The sequence below is a fragment of the Ornithorhynchus anatinus genome, chromosome 11 (genome assembly GCF_004115215.2).
Source record: "Ornithorhynchus anatinus isolate Pmale09 chromosome 11, mOrnAna1.pri.v4, whole genome shotgun sequence".
NCBI classification, from domain to species: domain Eukaryota; kingdom Metazoa; phylum Chordata; class Mammalia; order Monotremata; family Ornithorhynchidae; genus Ornithorhynchus; species Ornithorhynchus anatinus.
Window position 1 is genome coordinate 3,468,488 of NC_041738.1, and position 18,934 is coordinate 3,487,421.

Genomic DNA, 18,934 nt, shown 5'->3' on the forward strand with positions numbered 1-18,934 from the left:
ATGGACTGATATCCCCGCCCCTTTGCTAGGCTTTGACCATCCCCCCTTCCATCCACCGTGACCTCTGACCCCTCGATCCTCCCCCAGTACTTGTCCCCCCGCTCCCTCGCTGGATCCTCCAATAAATCATCAACCCCATCAGGGACTTTTTTTTTTAAATGGTATTTTTTTTAAAAAATGGCATTTGTTAAGTACTTACTATGTGCCAGGCACTCTAAGAGCCGGGGTAGATACGAGCTGCACAGATACACAGTCTCCATCCCCATTTTACAGACGAGGTAACTGAGGACCAGAGAGGTGAACTGACTCGCCCGTGGGCACGGACAGACAAGTGGCAGAGCGGGAATTAGAACTCAGGACGTTCTGACTCCCAGACCCAGGCTCCATCCACTAAGTCACTCTACTTCTCTTGTCTGTTCTTGCTTCCCAGAAGCTTCTGCGTTGCCCAGAAGTGGCTCTGCTGGGAGAGGGGCTGGGAGGGACTGGGGCCCGCGAGGTACTTGGTTGGGGAGGCTGGAGGCCGGAGCACAGAGGGGTAGACTGGAGGCGGGAGCACCGGAGGAGGCTGGAGGAAAGGAGCACTAGGAGGGAAGCTGGAGGAAAAGGGGACTGAGGGGGGTGGCTGGAGGCTGCAGTCAGTTGCGGTCAGGGAGGCTGCGTTCGGGGCCGGGGAGGGGGCGAGGGTGGGACACGACAAAGAGTCCTGGGTTCTGGCCAGTGAGGACAAGGGGCTGGAGATTCTCTTCCCGATATGCAGGTGGCGGAGGCGATGGAGATCATGCTGATCGCGGTGGTGTCTCCCGTCATCCGCTGCGAGTGGCGCCTGGAGAACTGGCAGGTGGCCCTGGTGACCACGGTAGGTGGCTCTGGTGACCGTGGCGGGTGGGCCCGGTGACCAAGGTGGGTGCCCACCTGCTCCCAGGGGCGGCCGAGCAAGCTGGCGTGCGGGGGGGGCAGTGGTTAGGGACAGCCAGACCCCGGGGGTGGGCATCTTTAATGTCACCGTTGTGGCCGGTGGCCGGAGAGCAGATCAGTGACCTCACACCTGCAGTGGAGTAGGAGGAAGGGGCTTAGCTAGAGACCCCCCCCTCCTCTGCCTGGGGCCGCGCCGCCTGGCCTCGGGTGGAGACCCCGGAGCTGGGGGTCAGGAAACCGGGTTCTAGTCTTGGCTCTACCCTAAAGCAAGTGCCAAAGCAAGTCACTGAACCTCTCAGTGCCTCAGTTGCCCCACCGGCAAAATGGGAGTATTCATTCATTCATTTAATTGTATTTATTGAGTGCAGAGCACTCTACTAAGCCCTTGGGGGAGTACGATATGACAGTAAACAGACACACTCCCCGACTACAATAAGCTTACAGTCTAGAGGAGGGGTCGGACATGAATATAAAGAAATAAATGACAGATCGGTCATAAGTGCCGTGAGGCCGGGAGGGGGGATGAATAAAGGGAGCAAGTCAGGGTGACGCGGAAGGGAGCGGGAGAAGACGAAAGGAGGGTTTAGTCAGGGAGGGCCTCTTGGAGGACACGGGCCTTCGATAAGACTTTGGAGAGGGGGAGAGTAACGGTCTGTCGGATTTGCGGAGGGCGTGCGTTCCAGGCCAGAGAGAGGACGTGGTTAAGGGGTAACGATAACACCCGCTCCCTTTTCTCTCAGGGTTGTTGTGGGGGTAAAATGAGATAACTGACGAGGAAGAGCAAAGCGGTGCATAAAAAGCCAGGTGGTGTGGAGGGGTTTGGCTCTGGGAACCTCGCCCGAGACGGTGCCGTTCCCTGGCTCCTTCTCCAAGAACGCTTTCCGCCTCCCCAGATGGTGTTTTTCGGCTACATGGTTTTCAGCATCGTCTTTGGACTCTTGGCAGACCGCTATGGGCGCTGGAAGGTAGGTCGGGCCTCCTTAGACTGAGCGGACCCCATCCCGGGAGTTACGCCTGTCCGGAGGGCATCCGTCCTTGAACGAGGGCACCTCCGTCGCCCAGCACGCGCCGCCGGGCACCCCCGACTCTCCCCCAGGAAGCCCTTATTAGTGGTCCGACTGCCCAGGAGAGTAGACCCTGATACCCCCTTATCATTGCCAAGCCGGTCAGGCAAATCCCACCTCCCTAACTCCCGCCCGGGGGATCGGTGCCCGGACCCGGAGGCTCCTCCGTGCCGACTCCAGTCTGGGTTTTCAGATTGGGGCTGAGCCCTCCGAACCTTTTCCCTCATATCCCTCTCCGTTTCTCCCTCCGTTCCTCGGCCAGATCCTGCTGCTGTCCTTCCTGTGGGGGGCCTACTTCTCCCTGCTCACCTCGTTTTCCCCGTCCTACATCTGGTTCGTCTTCCTGCGGACCATGGTGGGCTGTGGCGTGTCGGGCCACGCCCAGGGGTAAGCGGTCCGGGTGAGGCTTGAGACTGGGCAGCCGGGTGGGCTTCTCACAGGGTTTTATACGGTTTGGGTTTTTTTTAAAGGTATCTGTTAAGTGCTCACTATTGTGCCGGGCACTGTATCGAGCACTGGGGTAGATAACAAGCTAATCAGGTTGGACAGAGTCCCTGCCCCGCACGGGGTTCGTAGTCTTAATCCCCATTTTACAGTTGAGGAAACTGAGGCCCAGAAAAGTGAGGTGATTTAATAATACTAATTATGTTGGTATTTGTTAAGCACTTAGTATGTGCAGAGCACTGTTCTAAGCACCGGGGTAGATACAGGGTCATCGGGTCGTCCCACGTGAGGCTCACAGTCTTCATCCCCATTTTACAGATGAGGGAACTGAGGCCCAGAGAAGCGAAGCGACTCGCCCACAGTCACACAGCTGACAAGTGGCAGAGCCGAGATCCGAACCCATGACCTCTGACTCCCAAGCCCGGGCTCTTTCCACTGAGCCGCGCTGCTTCTCTGATTTGCCCCAGGTCACACAGCAGACAAGTGGCAGAGCCAGGATCATCATCATAATACTGGTTAAGCGCTTACTACTTGGGAAGCAGCGTGGCTCACTGGAAAGAGCACGGGCTTTGGAGTCAGAGGTCATGGGTTCGGATCCCGGCTCGGCCACTTGTCAGCTGTGTGACTTTGGGCAAGTCACTTAACTTCTCGGTGCCTCAGTTACCTCATCTGTAAAATGGGGATTAAGACTGTGAGCCCCACGTGGGACGACCTGATTCCCCTGTGTCTACCCCGGCGCTTAGAACAGTGCTCGGCACATAGTAAGCGCTTAACGAATACCAACATTATTATTATTATTAGGTGCCAAGCACTGTTCTCAGCACTGCAGTAGCTACAAATTAATCAGGTTGGACTTAGTTCCTGACCCACATGGGGCGCACAGTCTTAATCCCCATTTTACAGATGAGGTAACTGAGGCACAGAGAAGTGAAGTGATTTTTCCCAGAGTCACACAGTAGGCAGGTGACCGAGCGAGGATCAGAACCCGGGTCCTCTGACTCCGAAGCCCGCGCTGCTTCTGGGCTGGGCTCCCACCGTTCCCCACTGCCAAGCAAGTCCAAAGCCAGTGCCCTGTTGTCTTGGGGTGCGGTGGGGGGGGGGGCCTCATCGCCAGCCTTGGTGGGATTGACCGGGCACCCACGGTGACTTGGCAGGACCCCCGCAAGCTATACAGGCCCCTCCCCACCCTGCCGTCCCCGCGGCCGGGACTACGCGGTCCGAGCCCGGCCGTCCGGCCGTCCTCCGCACCTTCCCGCAACCAGTTACCGCCATTGCCTCACCTCCACTGAGTGGCCTTGGGCAGGTCATTTAGTAGTAATTACTGAGCGCCCAAATTGGACAACGTTCTAAGCGCTTCGGAAGTGTGGACAAAGAAATGACCTGTTCCTGCTCACAGGGACCTTCTACTCCAACGGGGGAGACGGAAAGTATTTAGGAGTAGATAGATAATGAAAGCGCCGAATGTGGGTATAAAGAAACGCTGCAGGTGATCGGATGATGGATTTATACGTCTCAGGGGCTGGGAATTATTTGGAGGAAGTTCATTAGGACTCTAAGCTTCTTGTGGGCAGGGGGTGTATCTACTAACTCCGTTAGATCGTTGTATTGTACTCTCCCAAGCTCGTATTCATTCATTCATTCATTCAATAGTATTTATTGAGCGCTTACTATGTGCAGAGCACTGTACTAAGCGCTTGGGATGAACAAGTCGGCAACAGATAGAGACAGTCCCTGCCGTTTGACGGGCTTACAGTCTAATCGGGGGAGACGGACAGACAAGAACAATGGCACTAAACAGCGTCAAGGGGAAGAACATCTCGTAAAAACCGATGGCGACTAAATAGAATCGAGGCGATGTACAATTCATTAACAAAATAAATAGGGTAATGAAAATATATACAATTGAGTGGACGAGTACAGTGCTGTGGGGATGGGAAGGGAGAGGTGGAGGAGCAGAGGGAAAAGGGGAAAATGAGGCTTTAGCTGCGGAGAGGTAAAGGGGGGGTGGCAGAGGGAGTAGAGGGGGAAGAGGAGCTCAGTCTGGGAAGGCCTCTTGGAGGAGGTGATTTTTAAGTAAGGTTTCGAAGAGGGAAAGAGAATCGGTTTGGCGGAGGTGAGGAGGGAGGGCCTTCCGGGACCGCGGGAGGACGTGACCCGGGGGTCGACGGCGGGATAGGCGAGACCGAGGGACGGCGAGGAGGTGGGCGGCAGAGGAGCGGAGCGTGCGGGGTGGGCGGTAGAAAGAGAGAAGGGAGGAGAGGTAGGAAGGGGCAAGGTGACGGAGAGCCTCGAAGCCTAGAGTGAGGAGTTTTTGTTTGGAGCGGAGGTCGATAGGCAACCACTGGAGTTGTTTAAGAAGGGGAGTGACACGCCCAGATCGTTTCTGCGGGAAGATGAGCCGGGCAGCGGAGTGAAGAATAGACCGGAGCGGGGCGAGAGAGGAGGAAGGGAGGTCAGAGAGAAGGCTGACACAGTAGTCTAGTCGTAGTGTGACGTTGACGGCATTATGGAAAGAGCCCAGGCTTTGGAGCCAGAGATCGTGGGTTCGAATCCCGGCTCTGCCACCTGTCAGCTGTGTGACTGTGGGCAAGTCACTTAACTTCTCTGGGCCTCAGTTACCTCATCTGTAAAATGGGGATTAAGGCTGTGAGCCCCACGTGGGACAACCTGATTCCCTTGTGTCAACCCCAGAGCCTAGAACAGTGCTCTGCACATAGTAAGCGCTTAACAAATACCAACATTATTATTATGGCTTAGCAGAAGGAGCGCAGGCTTGGGAGTCAGAAGACATGGGTTCTAATCCCGGCTCCGACACTCATCTGCCGCACGGCCTTGGGCAAGTCGCTTCACTTCTCTGCGCCTCGGTTCCCTCATCTGTAAAATGGGGATCCAGACTGTGAGCCCCACGCGGGACGACCCGATCACCCTGTATCTACCCCAGCGCTTACAACGGGGCTTGGCACATAGTAAGCGCTTAACAGATACCATAATTATCGTTATCATTATGTTCTGCACCCAGGAAGCGCTCACTAAATAGGACTGATTGATAGAGTGATTGTCTGTGAATCTGACAACAGGCCTGTCCTTTCTCCAGGTTGATCATAAAGACGGAATTTCTACCCACCAAGTACCGGGGGTACATGCTGCCCCTGTCTCAGGTGAGAGGGCGGCTCCGAATGTGGGGACAGCGCATGGGCACTGGGCAAAACAAATGTTATATCCCTGATGCCAACGTCTCCAGTATGGACGGGGCATTTGTTGAGGGTCTGCGGCCGGTGGGCTGGGCACTGGGTGCTGGGCTGGTGACTACTGTGGACAGTGGTCCCGGGACTTGTGATAATAATAGTAATCATAATAATTAGCATACTTGTTAAGGGCTTCATTCATTCATTCAATAGTATTTATTGAGCGCTTGCTACGTGCAGAGCACTGTACTAAGCGCTTGGAATGTACAAATCGGTAACAGATAGAGACGGTCCCTGCCCTTTGACAGGCTTACGGTCTAATCGGGGGAGACGGACGGACGAGAACGATGGCAGTAAATAGAATCAAGGGCTTGCTAGGTGTCAAGCACTGTTCTGAGCGCTGGGGTAGGTACGAGTTAATCAGAAAGGACACAGTCCCTGCCCCACATGGGGCTCCCGTTCTTAATCCCCATTTGACAGGTGAGGGAACTGAGGCCCGGAGAAGTGAAGCGACTTGCCCGAGGTCGCACAGCAGACACGTGGCGGAGCCGGGATTAGAATCCATGTCCTCCTGACTCCCAGGTCCTTGCTCTTTCCACTAGACCATACTGCTTCTCTTTGTGATCAAAAAGAAATAAAACACACAGTCCAGGCTCTCGAGGAGGTTTGAGGGCGATGGGCGAGTGGGTTGGAGGGGAAGGCCGCCCCAGGCTGGTCTGGGCCAACAGACCAACTGCTCCGGAGCTGGCCTGGTGAGTAGCACCGAAGGTTAGGGGCCCACGGCTGACGACTGACCACTCTTTCCGTCTCCTCCTCCTGCCCCTCGTCCTCTTGCTGCCGCGGGCTCGTCGCCCCTCAGGTGTTCTGGCTGGCCGGGTCCCTGCTGATCATCGGGCTGGCGTCCGCGGTCATCCCCACCCTGGGCTGGCGCTGGCTGGTCCGGATCGCCTCCATCCCGGGCATCATCCTCATCCTGGTCTTTAAGGTGGGCAGGGGCGCCCGGCTTCCGTCAAATAATCGACCATTCGGTGCTATATATTACTCGCTTACTCTGTGTTGAGCACTGAGCCGAGCACTTGGGAGAGTAGAGAATAACTGAGTTGGTCGACACTTTTCCTGGCCACAGAGCGCTTGCGGTCTAGACGGGGAAGGCAGCCATAAGAGAAATTATGGATAGGGATATAACGTGCTCTGGGGCTGAGGAGGGGGGAGTTAAGATTCAAGTACGGGTGCAGGAGGAGTAGGGGAAATTAGGGCTTAGTTGGGCAGGCCTCTTGGAAGAGATGGGATTTTCCTAGGGTTTTGAAGTTGGGGAGAGCGGTGGTCTTTCGTATACGAGGTTCTGGCCGAGCTGGAGACTTGGGAATTAATGGCCAGCGTAGTCACCCTGTGGTCTGGGAGCAGATCCGGGGCACCGAGGGGTGGGGGCACCAGAAGCACGTCTGCGATATCGGGAGCAGGTCGGGGGCACTGGGAGCAGGTCCGGGCGCCGGGAGGTCTGGGTCGGAGCCGGCCGCGTGCCCGCACTTATTTCCAGTTCATCCCGGAGTCGGCTCGCTTCCACGTGTCCACCGGAAACACCGAGGCGGCCACGTCCATCCTGCAGCGGATCGCCAGGACGAACCGCTCGGTCATGCCGGACGGGGCCCTGGTGGAGCCGGTGCCGGTGAGAGCCGAGCTTCACGCCCCTTCTCCCTCCCGGCGCCGGTCACCGCCGCTGGGACCGTGGGCAGGCCGGTGCCCTACCGGGCCGGCTGGCCGGCCGTGTGCGGGAGGCCGCGCTGGATGGGTGCCCGCCGTGTACGGGGCGCGGGACTGGCTGTACCCCCGCTACGTGCGTGCGCGCACAAGGTGCTGAATGGCTGTGTGCAGGGCTGACCCCCTCTGGACTGACCTGGTGCACGGCGTGTGCGGACCGTGAGCTGGTCGCGGGCTCGCAGTGTCGCCGTTTACTGTTGTAATGTTATTTCCCAAGTGATCAGCACAGTGCTCCGCACAAAGTACGCGCTCCGTAAATACCATCGAATGAATGAATGAATGCAGGGCACTGGACTGGGTGAAAGAGTGTGTCCAGGCTGCTAGACTGGACGCTACTGGGCCTCCTCATTTGACAGTGTGTTCCCGAGATGCTTCCCTCTTTCTCTCAGTCTCTCTCTGTCTCTTGGTCTCTCTCCCTATGTTTGTCTCTCTCCCTTTATCTCTCTCTCCCTGTGTTTGTCTCTCTGCTTCTCCCCTTTTCTCTCTGTCTCTGTCTCTCAGTTTCTCTGTCTTTTTGTCTCTCTCCCTATGTTTGTCTCTGATCTCTCTCCCCTTATCTCTCTGTCTCTCTGTGTCATTCTCTGTCTTTTTGTCTCTCTCCCTGTGTATGTTTCTCTGATTCTCTCTCCCCTTATCTCTCTGTGTCTCTTCTTGTGTTTGTCTCTCTGTTTCTCGCTCCCCTTATCTCTCTGTCTCTCTTCTTGGTTTGTCTCTGATCTCTCTCCCCTTATCTCTCTGTCTCTCTGTGTCATTCTCTCTGCCTTTTTGTCTCTCTCCCTGTGTATGTTTCTCTGATTCTCTCTCCCCTTATCTCTCTGTCTCTCTTCTCGTGTTTGTCTCTCTGATTCTCTCTCCCCTTACCTCTCTGTCTCTCTTCTCGTGTTTGTGTCTCTGATTCTCTCTCCCCTTATCTGTCTCTCCTTGTGTTTGACTCTTTCTCTCTCCCCTTATTTCTCTTTCTCTCCCACTGTGCTTGCCTTTGTCTCTCCCTTCCCTTATCTCTGCCTCTTTGTCTCCCCTTTTTATCGGAATCTCTGTCTCTCTCTCCCCTTAGCTGTCTGTCTCTACTGTGTCTGTCTCACTGTCCCTCTCTCCCCTCAGCTCTCTGTCTCTTGGTCTCTCTCCCCGTGTCTCTCTTTATCTCTCTGCCTCTCTCCCCATCCCTGTCTCTCTCTGACTTTGAGGAAACAGCCTCCCAAAGAGCCACCGCTTCCAGGAGGCCTCCCATGACCGCCCCCCACCTGCTCAGGGGCCGGTCCGACCCCTTGGGCCAGGGGCCATTGGTCCGGCTGCTCCGCCGGGCCCAGCCGGGAGCTCGGACATCCCCCCACCCCAGGGAAGGCAGCGGGGGACCAGGTTTCAGCTTGGACGGACTCCTCCCCTACTGTCCTGCTTGTCCCCGGTGCCCCCGTAATCAAAGCCGCCCGTGTCCCTCCCGGCCAGGAGGGAAGGGGACGTTTCCTGGACCTGCTGGATGCCAAGTACTTGCGGACAACCTTGCAGATCTGGGTCATCTGGTAACCTTGGGCGGGGTGGAGGGAGGTGTCCAGCGGGGGACCGGGCGGGCGGGTCGGGGTCGCCCGTCCTGGGGCTGACGAGGGCGGCCCAGCCGGGCCTCGGTGCGGGGTGCCGACGACCGATCCCGTGATCGCGCCGCGGGTCCAGGCTGGGCATCGCCTTTGCCTACTACGGGGTCATCCTGGCCAGCGCAGAGCTCCTGGAGCGGGATCTGGTGTGCGGGGCCCAGCCGCAGCAGCAGCCTCAGGCGGATCTGGAAGAGGGCTCCGAGGAGGCCCACGGCCCCTGCCACTGCCGACCCTTCGGGCCCTCCGACTACCGCACCATGATCATCAGCACCGCCGGAGAGATCGCGCGTGAGAGCCCGGGAGACGGGGGGCCGCCGGGTGGGAGAGCCCGGGGGGTCCACCCACCCATCCTGCCCGCCGAACGACCTCTGCCCTCACAGTGAACCCGCTCAACATCCTGGGCCTCAACTTCCTCGGGAGGAGGCTGACCCTGGCCATCACCATGAGCTGCACGGCCCTCTTCTTCCTGCTGCTCAACGTCTGCACCACCAGGTTCTACCCGCCGGGGAGGGGAGGTGGAGGAGGAGCGACAGAGAGCTCACCGGGTGACAAGCACTGCGCTAAAGGGCACACGAAGCCTACCGGGGTGTCGCGGGGGAGAGAGCCCGTGCACTTTGGCCACCGGGCTGATGGGCCGAAATGGCAACGGGCGGGAAGACGGGATGGATCGGGGGAGGCTTCCTGGAGGAGGTGGAATTGGGGGGGGCGGAATCGAGGGGTTTCGTTTAAGGCATGTTGAGTTTGAGTCGCCTGCAGGATATTCATTCATTCGATCGTATTTATTGAGCGCTTACTCTGTGCAGAGCACTGTACTAAGCGCTTGGAATGGACAATTAGGCAACAGATAGAGACCATCCCTGCCCATTGAGGGGCCGACGGACTAATCGGGGGAGACGGACAGAAACGAGACAACTTAATCACGATAAATAGAATCGAGGGGATGGACACCTCATTAGCAAAATAAATAGGGTAATAAAAATATATACAAAGGAGCACAGTGCTGAGGGGAAGGGAGAGGGGGAGCAGCAGAGGGAAAGGAGGGAAACGGGGCTCAGCTGAGGGGAGGTGAAGGGGGAGCAGAGAGGCAGCGGAGGGAGCAGGATATCCGAGGGGAGAGTCTGGAATGGAGAGGGGACGGTCCGGGGACGTTGGATGGTCCGTGTTGGATCACTGGGGGAGAGTCAGGGATGGAAGGATGGATGGACTGACGGTCCGGACTGGGTCGCTGGGGAGAGTCCAGAGTGGGGAGAGGAGAGTCGGGGCGGCCGGGTCCCTGGGGAAGCTTCAGGGATGGAGGGGGGGGGACAGTCGGGGGTGTTGCACGATTCATCCCTGACCTCGAGGGTGGAAGTCCAGGAAGGTACCAGCACAGAGTTCATCCCAGAAGGCCGGTGCCGCCCTGCGAATGTCTTGGGCTGGACGGATCCGTGGGGCTGAGTCGCTTAGGAGCTGGTGCCGCCAACACCACGCTAAGTTGTCCCCTTCCTCTCCCGCCCGCCCGGCCCAGCGCTGGTCTGATCGGGTTTCTGTTCATGCTGAGGGCCCTGGTGTCGGCCAACTTCAACACCATCTACATTTACACCGCGGAGGTGAGTCCGGCAGCTGGAGCTCCAGGGGTCGGGGAGGCTGGGCGAGCAGGGAGGCGATGCGGGGCCCGCGGGCCGGGTCCCGCCTGGGGCCGGGGGGTGGGAGTGGGGCGTCTCCCCCGCTCCTTGCCCCCCGACTGCCACTTTCCAAAGCCGCGGGGCCCGGGCAGGTCAGCGCTGGGCAGGGAGGACCCTTGCCCACTTGCTCTGGGCCCACGTCTGCCGCAGGTTTACCCGACCCCGATGCGGGCCCTGGGCATGGGCACCAGCGGATCTCTGTGCCGCATCGGAGCCATGGTGGCGCCGTTCATCTCCCAGGTGAGAAGCCCCCGGCCTCTCCGAGCTGGTGGAGCAAGAGGGCGTTTGCCCCGGTCAGACGTGATATCGATGTCCGCCTCCCCCTCTAGACCGTAAACTCTCTTTACGGGCAGGGGATGCATCTGTTTTTGTTACACTGGACTCTCCCAAACACTTAGTTCAGTGCTCTGAGCAGAGTGAGCAGTCGATAGATATGACTGACCGACCTCCTGCGGGCAGAACTGAGCTGGGCCTCCCACGGTCCTGGCCCCTACTCTGTTGGTCCTTGGGGAGGGTGGACAGAAGGGCCGGTGGATGGAATGGATGAACACATTGGCAGATGGGCTTCGTTCCCCCGAAGGCATCTGGGGGAGGTAGAACGCTTGCCCTGTGCCGTCGGAGCGGGCGAGGGCGGCGGACGAGACGGGAAAGGGGTGCCCGGGGGGCCGAGGGGAGGGGAAGCTGTGCCCGCGGGCCCGGGGGGGTCTGAGCGGGGTGCCCGCCTCCCTCCCCACCCCCCAGGTGCTGATGAGCGCCTCGTTCCTGGGAGCCCTGTGCCTCTTTGCGGCCGTCTGCCTGGTTTGCTCCATCTCGGCCCTGACGCTGCCCATCGAGACCCGAGGACGCGCCCTCCAGGTAGGAAGCCTCAGAGTCAGGGGGCCAGCTGCCGGCCCCCCCCCCAGCCCCGGCACCGAGCCGCTGCCCCACTGGGGGGGCGGGGAGGGAGGGGGAGACAGGGCGATGCTCCACCGAGGCACGGGCTCTTCCACCCCCATTCCCGGCCAACCCCTCCCCGCTCCGGGAGGCCCAGACAATAACGACGATAGCCTTTGGTAAGCGCTTACCAGGTGCCAGGCACTGCTCTAAACACTGGGGTGGATACAAGATCATCAGGTTGGACACAGTCCCTGGACCACATGGGGTTGACAGTCTTAATCGCCATTTTACAGATGAGGTAACTGAGGCACAGAGAAGGTCACACAGGTCACACAGCAGAAGACTGGCAGAGTCAGGATTCGAACCCAGTCTCTATCTGTTACCGATTTGTCCATTCCAAGCGCTTAGTGTAGTGCTCTGCACATAGTAAGCGCTCAATAAATGCTATTGAATGAGTTAAAGTGGCAGAGTCAGGATTGAAACCCAGGTCCTTCGACTTTCGGGTCCATTCTCTACCCAAGGACAGAATTAGCCAACTGGAGAGAGTACGGACCTGGGTTCTAATCCCAGCTCTGCCACTCATTCATTCATTCAATCGTATTTATGGAGCGCTTACTGTGTGCAGAGCGCTCTTCTGCTATTGGACATGAAACCATTTTTTTGTAAGGGAGGGACAGCATGGGTCCACCGGATAAAGCAAGCTTCCACTGTATGCAGAGCACTGTGTTCAGTGCTAAGGGAAGCAAGTAGAAGTGCTGGACTCTGCCTTCCGGGCACTCAGAATAGTAATAATGTTGGTATTTGTTAAGCGCTTACTATGTGCAGAGCTCCGTTCTAATCGCTGGGGGAGATACAGGGTCATCAGGTTGTCCCACGTGGGGCTCCCCGTCTTCATCCCCGTTTTACAGATGAGGTAACTGAGGCCCAGAGAAGTGAAGTGACTTGCCCACAGTCACACAGCTGCCAAGAGGCAGAGCAGGAATTCGAACCCATGACCTCTGGCTCCCAAGCCCGGGCTCTTTCCACCGAGCCACGCTGCTTCTCGTCAGAAGCTAGCAAGGGAGGGGAGACAAATACAGAAAAGTATGTAGAAACCCGAGCGTCAGTCAGGGAAGAAGGACCAGTCGGCACGTGGCCTGCGGCCCGGCGAGACTTAACCCGACAAGTTTGCCGCTTGGGCAAACCCAACAGGCAGGAAATCAGGAGGTTTGTGGAGCGAATACAGAACGACACTGGGAAATCTTAAATTCCTTGGGACCCAATTTCATCTGTAAAATGAGGATCTTGACACTTCTTCTCCCTCCCCCTGAAACTGTGAGGCCCATGTGGGATGGGGATTGCCTGAGCTAATTATCTCGCCTCTATCCCAGGATTTAATACAGTGCTTGGCAAGCGGTAAGTTCTGAATACTGCAGTTAATATTATTATTAGGGGACAAAGCTGATGTTTATAGGTTCAGGGTCCTCTACTGAAGGTTTTTTAAGTAGGAAGGAACACGGGTATGGAAGTCGTCCCCTTGGAAAGTTGAGGGTGCCAAATAACGAATAGGGTCAAAAGGGGCTGAAAGACTCTTTGGAGGGAAAAGTGCAGTCCAAGTCCTGAGGTGGGAATGCCAGGGATCACCCCCCACCTCACTGCAGAGTAATAATAATAATAATAATGGTGGTATTTGTTATGTGCAAAGCACTGTTCTAAGCGCTGGGGGATACAAGGTGATCAGGTTGTCCCACGTGGGGCTCACGCTTTTTAATCCCCATTTTACAGATCAGGGAACCGAGGCACAGAGAAGTGAAGTGACTTGCCCAAAGTCAGCTGGCAAGTGGCAGAGCCGGGATTAGAAGCCACGACCTCTGACTCCCAAGTCCGGGCTCTTTCCACAGAGCCACGCTGTTTCTCTGTACAGTGCTCTGCACGGAGTAAGGACTCATACTATGGACTGAATAGTAGGATTGGGCGGCTGGCGGCTTGGGGATTAACCGTGGGCCTCACGTGGGATACCTTGATTACCCTGTATCTACCTCATCGCTTAGAACAGTGCTCTGCACATAGTAAGCGCTCAACAAATACCAGCATTATTACTGGGCGAGAGCAGAACAGGGACAGACACCATCCCCGTCTTCAGAGAGCCTACTATCTACTGGGGGATGAAGGGGAGAAAGCCATTTCGGATTAGACCGTCGCCTTGCTTGCCGAGACACAGCTTGATGCATTTTTGTTTTCTTTTACAGCAAACTAAGTGAAAGGTGACGCTGCAGGCTTGCACCCAAGTGGGAAAGAAAAAGGCCAGGTTTCTCATCACTGGGATTTTGGGGACTTTTTTTGGTGATTTACTTTCGAAGCATTTCTGATTTTTTTTAAAAAAACTCTTAGGTGCAGGTGATGCACCGAGGGGTGTTCTTTTTCTTGCGATTCAATAAAGATCTCGGTTTCCTCTTCTGATGGAGCCTCTAATTGACCCACAGATATGAAGACCAAAAAAAGAGGGGGTTCGTGTGGGGGAACACGTTGGGTGTCGTGTACGCGTTGCGGGTGGTGAGAGGGCGAACACGTGCTTGGCTGGGTTAAAAATGTATTTTGGACGTGGATGAACTATCTAGAAATAGAATTTTGTATCTCATATTTGTTAGAGTGCTTGACACAGGAAAAGCGCTTACTTATAACAATGGAGGTATGTGTTTTTTGTGGGTCTCCTTCTTGTGTTACTCTCTCAAGTGCTCGGTCCCGTGCATTGCTCCGAGAGAGTGCTCATTCAATACTACTGAAGGATTAACTGTAGCCTGAAGTTACCGTTTAGCCCGCCAGCTCGAAACTTTGTCGTGAACAAAGAGCGAACGGAGCTACGTCGCCGACACGAGATGCTCTCCTGAAATTCAGCGGTTCCAGGAAATTACATCGAGGCCGATACTCTGGTAAACAAGGTAAATAAACGTACGCAGGCGTGTACGTCCCACCACACCCGCGGCCCCTGAAGACCCATTTTCAGCATTCTGGGGCGTCCCTCTTCCACCCGCCCGAGGCCCTCCCGGTCGGAAGGTGCCGTTTAGATAAGGGACAGAGAGGCCGAGGTGATGCTCTGAAATCGTTCACATTCTGAAAATCCATTCAAGTTTATTTTATTAAATCAAAGCACCACGGTATGCCCAAATGAAACATTTCGATGTGTAACAGCAACAGAGACTATTGCCTTAGACGGCCATCCCAGGAAAGGAACCGCTGCCCCGCAGAGACAGAAATCCCAAGATCTGAATGGCCGGGATCTTTGCCGTTCGGGAACGGGATCCGGGCCCATTCACTCCGCCCCCGGATGGGCGGCAATTCATGAGAACGAAGACGGTGGGAGAACCGGGGGTGGGGTCGGGGAGGGGATCAGAGTTTGTAGAAAGACGCTAAAATGCTCATGTACACAGTGTTATAAAATGCTTTAAAAATATTTACACGGTTAATTTAAGGAGTTCAACTTCAAGCAGGAAATTAGGTCGTTCACGATGACCCCCTGTGCTTCTAACGGCCGATCATTAGACCTGTCGCTCTCGGGGGCTCCTGATCACGGTAAATAGTTTGGACGGTCCTCTGCTCCACCGAGGCTGGGCGGACCGGCATTTTTAGGTCTGTTTGGTCGGGTCTGGCCCTAGAAATAGGTCGAGCCCCTCTCCCAGGCCGGGGGCCTGCTCTCGATCTTCAGACGTGGCGGGTCTGACTTCCGCATGGGGTGGAGGTGCTTGCCAGACCTGCCTTTCTAGCCTCGGTCTTCCTCGGGACGGAAGGGACCGTAGGCTCCGTCGGCCTGCTGCTGGGCCAGAGAGGATCCCCGCTGGGCGGCGGTGGTATCCGTGGAGGGGGAAGAACAGACACCATCCACGTCGTGGCAATGCGCCGCCCGGTCGGTCTCCCCCCACCCAACAGTGGTCTAGGGAAGAGGCGAGGACAGCCCATCCGCCCCCGAGGGCAGCGGACACCCCAAGGAGGTGTTTCCGTCGGTGACGGAGAGCGAGGACCAGGGCCTGAAATTGTGGCGGCGCCGGGCCGCCGGCTGAAAGGGACCAGAGAGGGGGAAGTTCGGCGTGACTGAGGTCGGAGCCCATGTGACCGGGATGCCCTCCAGCCAGCCGGGCCCAGGACCCGTCTCTCGCATCCACCTGAGGGAGGGAGGGAGATGGGGACAGCCCGGGTCTCCCCACGCCCACCCCCATTTCTCTCCACAGGCCTGAAGAAGCCGGTCTGCAGGGAGGAACCTGGGGCTCGAGCCGGCTGGGAGCTGTCCGGGGGATGGCTTTATCTTTTCCAACCTCGTAAGTTAAATCGACCCTTGTAAGGGGCAGGTGAAAAACAATCAGGTCAGACACGGTGGGTAGTGGAAAGAAGGGGCCGGAAGCTCCGGCGAGCCGACGGGAGTAGATCTTGGCTGCGGAAGACCTTGAACCCCGGGCCATCCTGGGGAGAGCAGAGGCCGGGCCTAACCTTCCCCTGCCCGACATCAAATCCCAGGGCGCTTCTATCCAGGCCCAATCCCGACCGGGGAAAATGGATTCCTCCCACCTCAGACACCCCTTTCCTTTAGTTTCTTCCCTCCTTTCCTCAACCGTCACGGGTGCTGTGTGGCTTCGCGTCAAGACGGAGGGGACGGGGAGGCAGCCTGACGAAGAACCCCAGGGGCGAGACTGGTGGAAAGGGATGAGCAGTCGGGCCGGCCGCTAAGCATCGACCTCTAAGCGCCGCCCGAGAGGACGTCCCCGACTCGTAGCCGGGGCGGACCAGAGACCAGTGATCCTCTCCCCGGAGCACTCTTGGAAGAGGAGGAGGGGGGAAGACGGACATTTTAGGCAGGAGCCGGGTGGAGTTCCAGTCCGATAACGCTAGAAATGGGGACCGGCACCATCAGGAATGTCGGGGAGCTCTACACCCGCACCCCCGGCTCCTCTTCACAACCCTCCCCTCGCCTCAGTCTGCGAGAGCTGATGGATCCAAGAAGGCCATCCCACCCCCGAGGTGGAAGTGGAGCCCAAGTGATTTCCACCCCTCGACCCCGGGGGACAACATCATATTCTGAAACACCTCAGTGACCGGGGGAGGTGATATTACAACTAGTCACCACTCCTGTAGAAACTGACATTAGCACACTATGGCTAAGAGCTAGGTCAGGACCTATTTTCTCCAGTAGCACCTAAGAAGAGAAAGAGAAAAGAAAAACAACTTTTTCTGCAGTCAGGTCAAAATTAGGAGGATCCTAAGGGACAGTTAATGCTTTTTTTCCTTGGCAGCTGACAGTTCAAGACAGAGTTCACTCTTCGGGGTCCTGCCGAAACGCCCCGCCTCCTGCCAGGAAGCAGCGACGACTCTTTAGAAAACACTTAGCTGGCAAAATTAAATAATTTTCACGTTCCAGTGCTTTTAAGATTGCGGCGAATGGGAAAAGTGAGTAGTCTGTGGCGTTCAGCCTCGGGCCCCGAGTTCACGGGGCCCAAGCTGTCACCCCTGGCCTAAGGAGCCCCAGGCCGGCCTCGGGGAGTGGGGCGTTGTGGGTTCGCCGCTCGGGCCGGGGAAGTCTCGGCCGGCGAGCGCCACGTCTCCGCGGGCGGACGGGGAGCCCGGCCCCTCCAGAGGCTGGGAGCCCGTTGGTCGCTGGGGCCCCGTCCGGGTCTCGTTCGGAAAGAGTTCGACTGCTGGACCGCGACACGCTTCCCTCCATCGTGATGACCCCAGAAACTCAGCCTCCTGTTTACTGCGGTCTGGCGGGGGCCCGCCGGGGAGCGGAGCGGGGCCGGCGGGGCGGGGATCAGCCAGTGAATGGGCTTCTGGTGGCTTGGCCGGCAGCCAGACCGGGTGAGGTGGGCCGCCCCGCCCCTCCGCCCAAAAGTTCGGTGCTTCCTGCAGTCGGCAAGTCAACCACCCTGCCTGAAAAACCCATAAAACAACCCCCGACATCCTGCCTTTATTCTGAACACACGGCCCACCTCGGAGGACGTCGGTCACGTCGGCTCCTTCCTCGGAGGGGGGCTCCGTTCCGAAGCCCCCGCCGGGGTCCGGAGGCCAAAGACGGGTCACGTGTTTTCACCACGACGCGGCATCCCAGGCAGCGGGGCCAATTTCACGGGACCGGCCGCAGGCCTCCGTTTAAGACGAAAGGACGGCAGCTTCACGCTTCCTTTCCGGGGACCTACCCCCACGTGGAGACGGCAGAAGCCGTTCGGCTCGGAGCCGAGACAGAGTTTTTCTAATCTCCTGGCTGTCGAAAAGATCCAGGCTTTTTCTCCCAAGATGTTGGGGTGGGGGGATGCTTCCTTCCCGTCGGTGTTGAGGGGCAGGGAGGGGAAGAAGGGATGAGAAAGGAGTAGAACACCCACAAACCTCCGGGTCCCAATTACGGGGGCTCCTCCCCCTCGGCGGGCCGGGCTCTCCGAGCCCCCGCCGGTGACGTTGTCCGCGGCCGCTCACTTGAGCAGGAGCCGCTCGTCGAGGCTCTTGAGACGTTTCTTCCGGGGCTGCACGACGTCGTCGTCCGAATCGTCGCTCCGTTTGGTCTCTTCCGCTTCGTTCTTGACTTCCGGCTTGGGGAACTTCTTCTCGGGGTAGAGGTTTCGCAGGAGCTCTTCGAAATAGCTTTCGAGTTTGATGCCGGCGCTGGCCACTTCCGAGTCGGGCTGCGGAGTGGAAGGGGAGGAACATTTCAAGCGAAATGGGTCGGGGAGCCCTCCAGCCTAACTTTCCTAGAAATTCCCCGGAAATCTAAACTAGGCCCGTTCCCGGGCCGGCTGCAGGGACGTTTCTCCCGGGGGGAACACGTGGCCACGAAGGAGAGAGAATTCGGTCTGCGGGTGACTGAAAACAGGCAACAGTGGGGACCACTGCGGAGGTGGGAGCCAGACGAAAACTGGCTCGGGGAGGCCAGCGAGAGTCGGGTTTTTACAGGGCACCAGGCTCCTCCTGGCTGGGTCTCTCGCCAGCGTCCACACCATGTGTCCAAGTAGCACCTGTAAGAAGAGTGCTTCTCGTTTTCCACGGAGCTTCCCTATCGACTTTCACTGTCCTCACGCGGACATCACTTGTGAAGCGCTACTCTGAGCCAGGCCCGGTACTATGCGCTGGGGTAGATAAAAATTGATCAGATTGGACACAGCCCCTGACCCACACGGGGCTCCCGGTCTGGGTTCTAATCCCAGCTCTGCCAATCGCCTATGTGACCGTGGCCCAGTTACTTCCCTTCGTCATCCCCACTTGACAGGGGAGAAGATGGAGGCCCAGAGAGGTTAAAGGACTTGTCCCGCAGCAGGCAGAGCTGGGAAACTGGGTCTCCTGACGTCCAATCCTGCTACTGGACTTGAGGACCAATTGATTAAAAGGGGCAGAGGCCCAATGCAGCCCAAAGCCATTTCAGGATCTCTGGGGAGGGAGAGTGAAGTGCCATTTGTGAGCCTGGCCTTCTTTAAACTGCCCGGTAGACTCTT

The 18,934-nt window shown here is 57.5% G+C and overlaps 2 protein-coding genes across 3 annotated transcripts in view; one reads left to right on the top strand and one right to left on the bottom strand.

Annotated features, from left to right (window-relative positions):
• The first annotated feature begins 1,808 nt into the window (after positions 1-1,808).
• SVOPL (SVOP like) lies at positions 1,809-13,912 on the top strand. Its single transcript, XM_029075822.2, has 12 exons — positions 1,809-1,880; positions 2,242-2,366; positions 5,518-5,581; positions 6,468-6,593; positions 7,146-7,274; positions 8,810-8,883; positions 9,032-9,240; positions 9,333-9,444; positions 10,460-10,541; positions 10,767-10,856; positions 11,358-11,471; positions 13,721-13,912. Exons 1-12 carry the CDS (start codon positions 1,809-1,811, stop codon positions 13,730-13,732), a joined length of 1,209 nt encoding a protein of 402 aa, XP_028931655.1. The 3' UTR covers positions 13,733-13,912.
• Positions 13,913-14,569: 657 nt separating this feature from the next.
• TRIM24 (tripartite motif containing 24) overlaps positions 14,570-18,934 on the bottom strand; it is a 58,284-nt gene continuing 53,919 nt past the window's right edge. For both annotated transcript variants that reach the window (XM_029075056.2, XM_029075055.2), the window contains exon 19: positions 14,570-18,130. In XM_029075056.2, the coding sequence (XP_028930889.1) occupies positions 17,921-18,130 (210 nt within the window). In that variant the 3' untranslated portion in view covers positions 14,570-17,920. The remainder of the gene's footprint in view (positions 18,131-18,934) is intronic.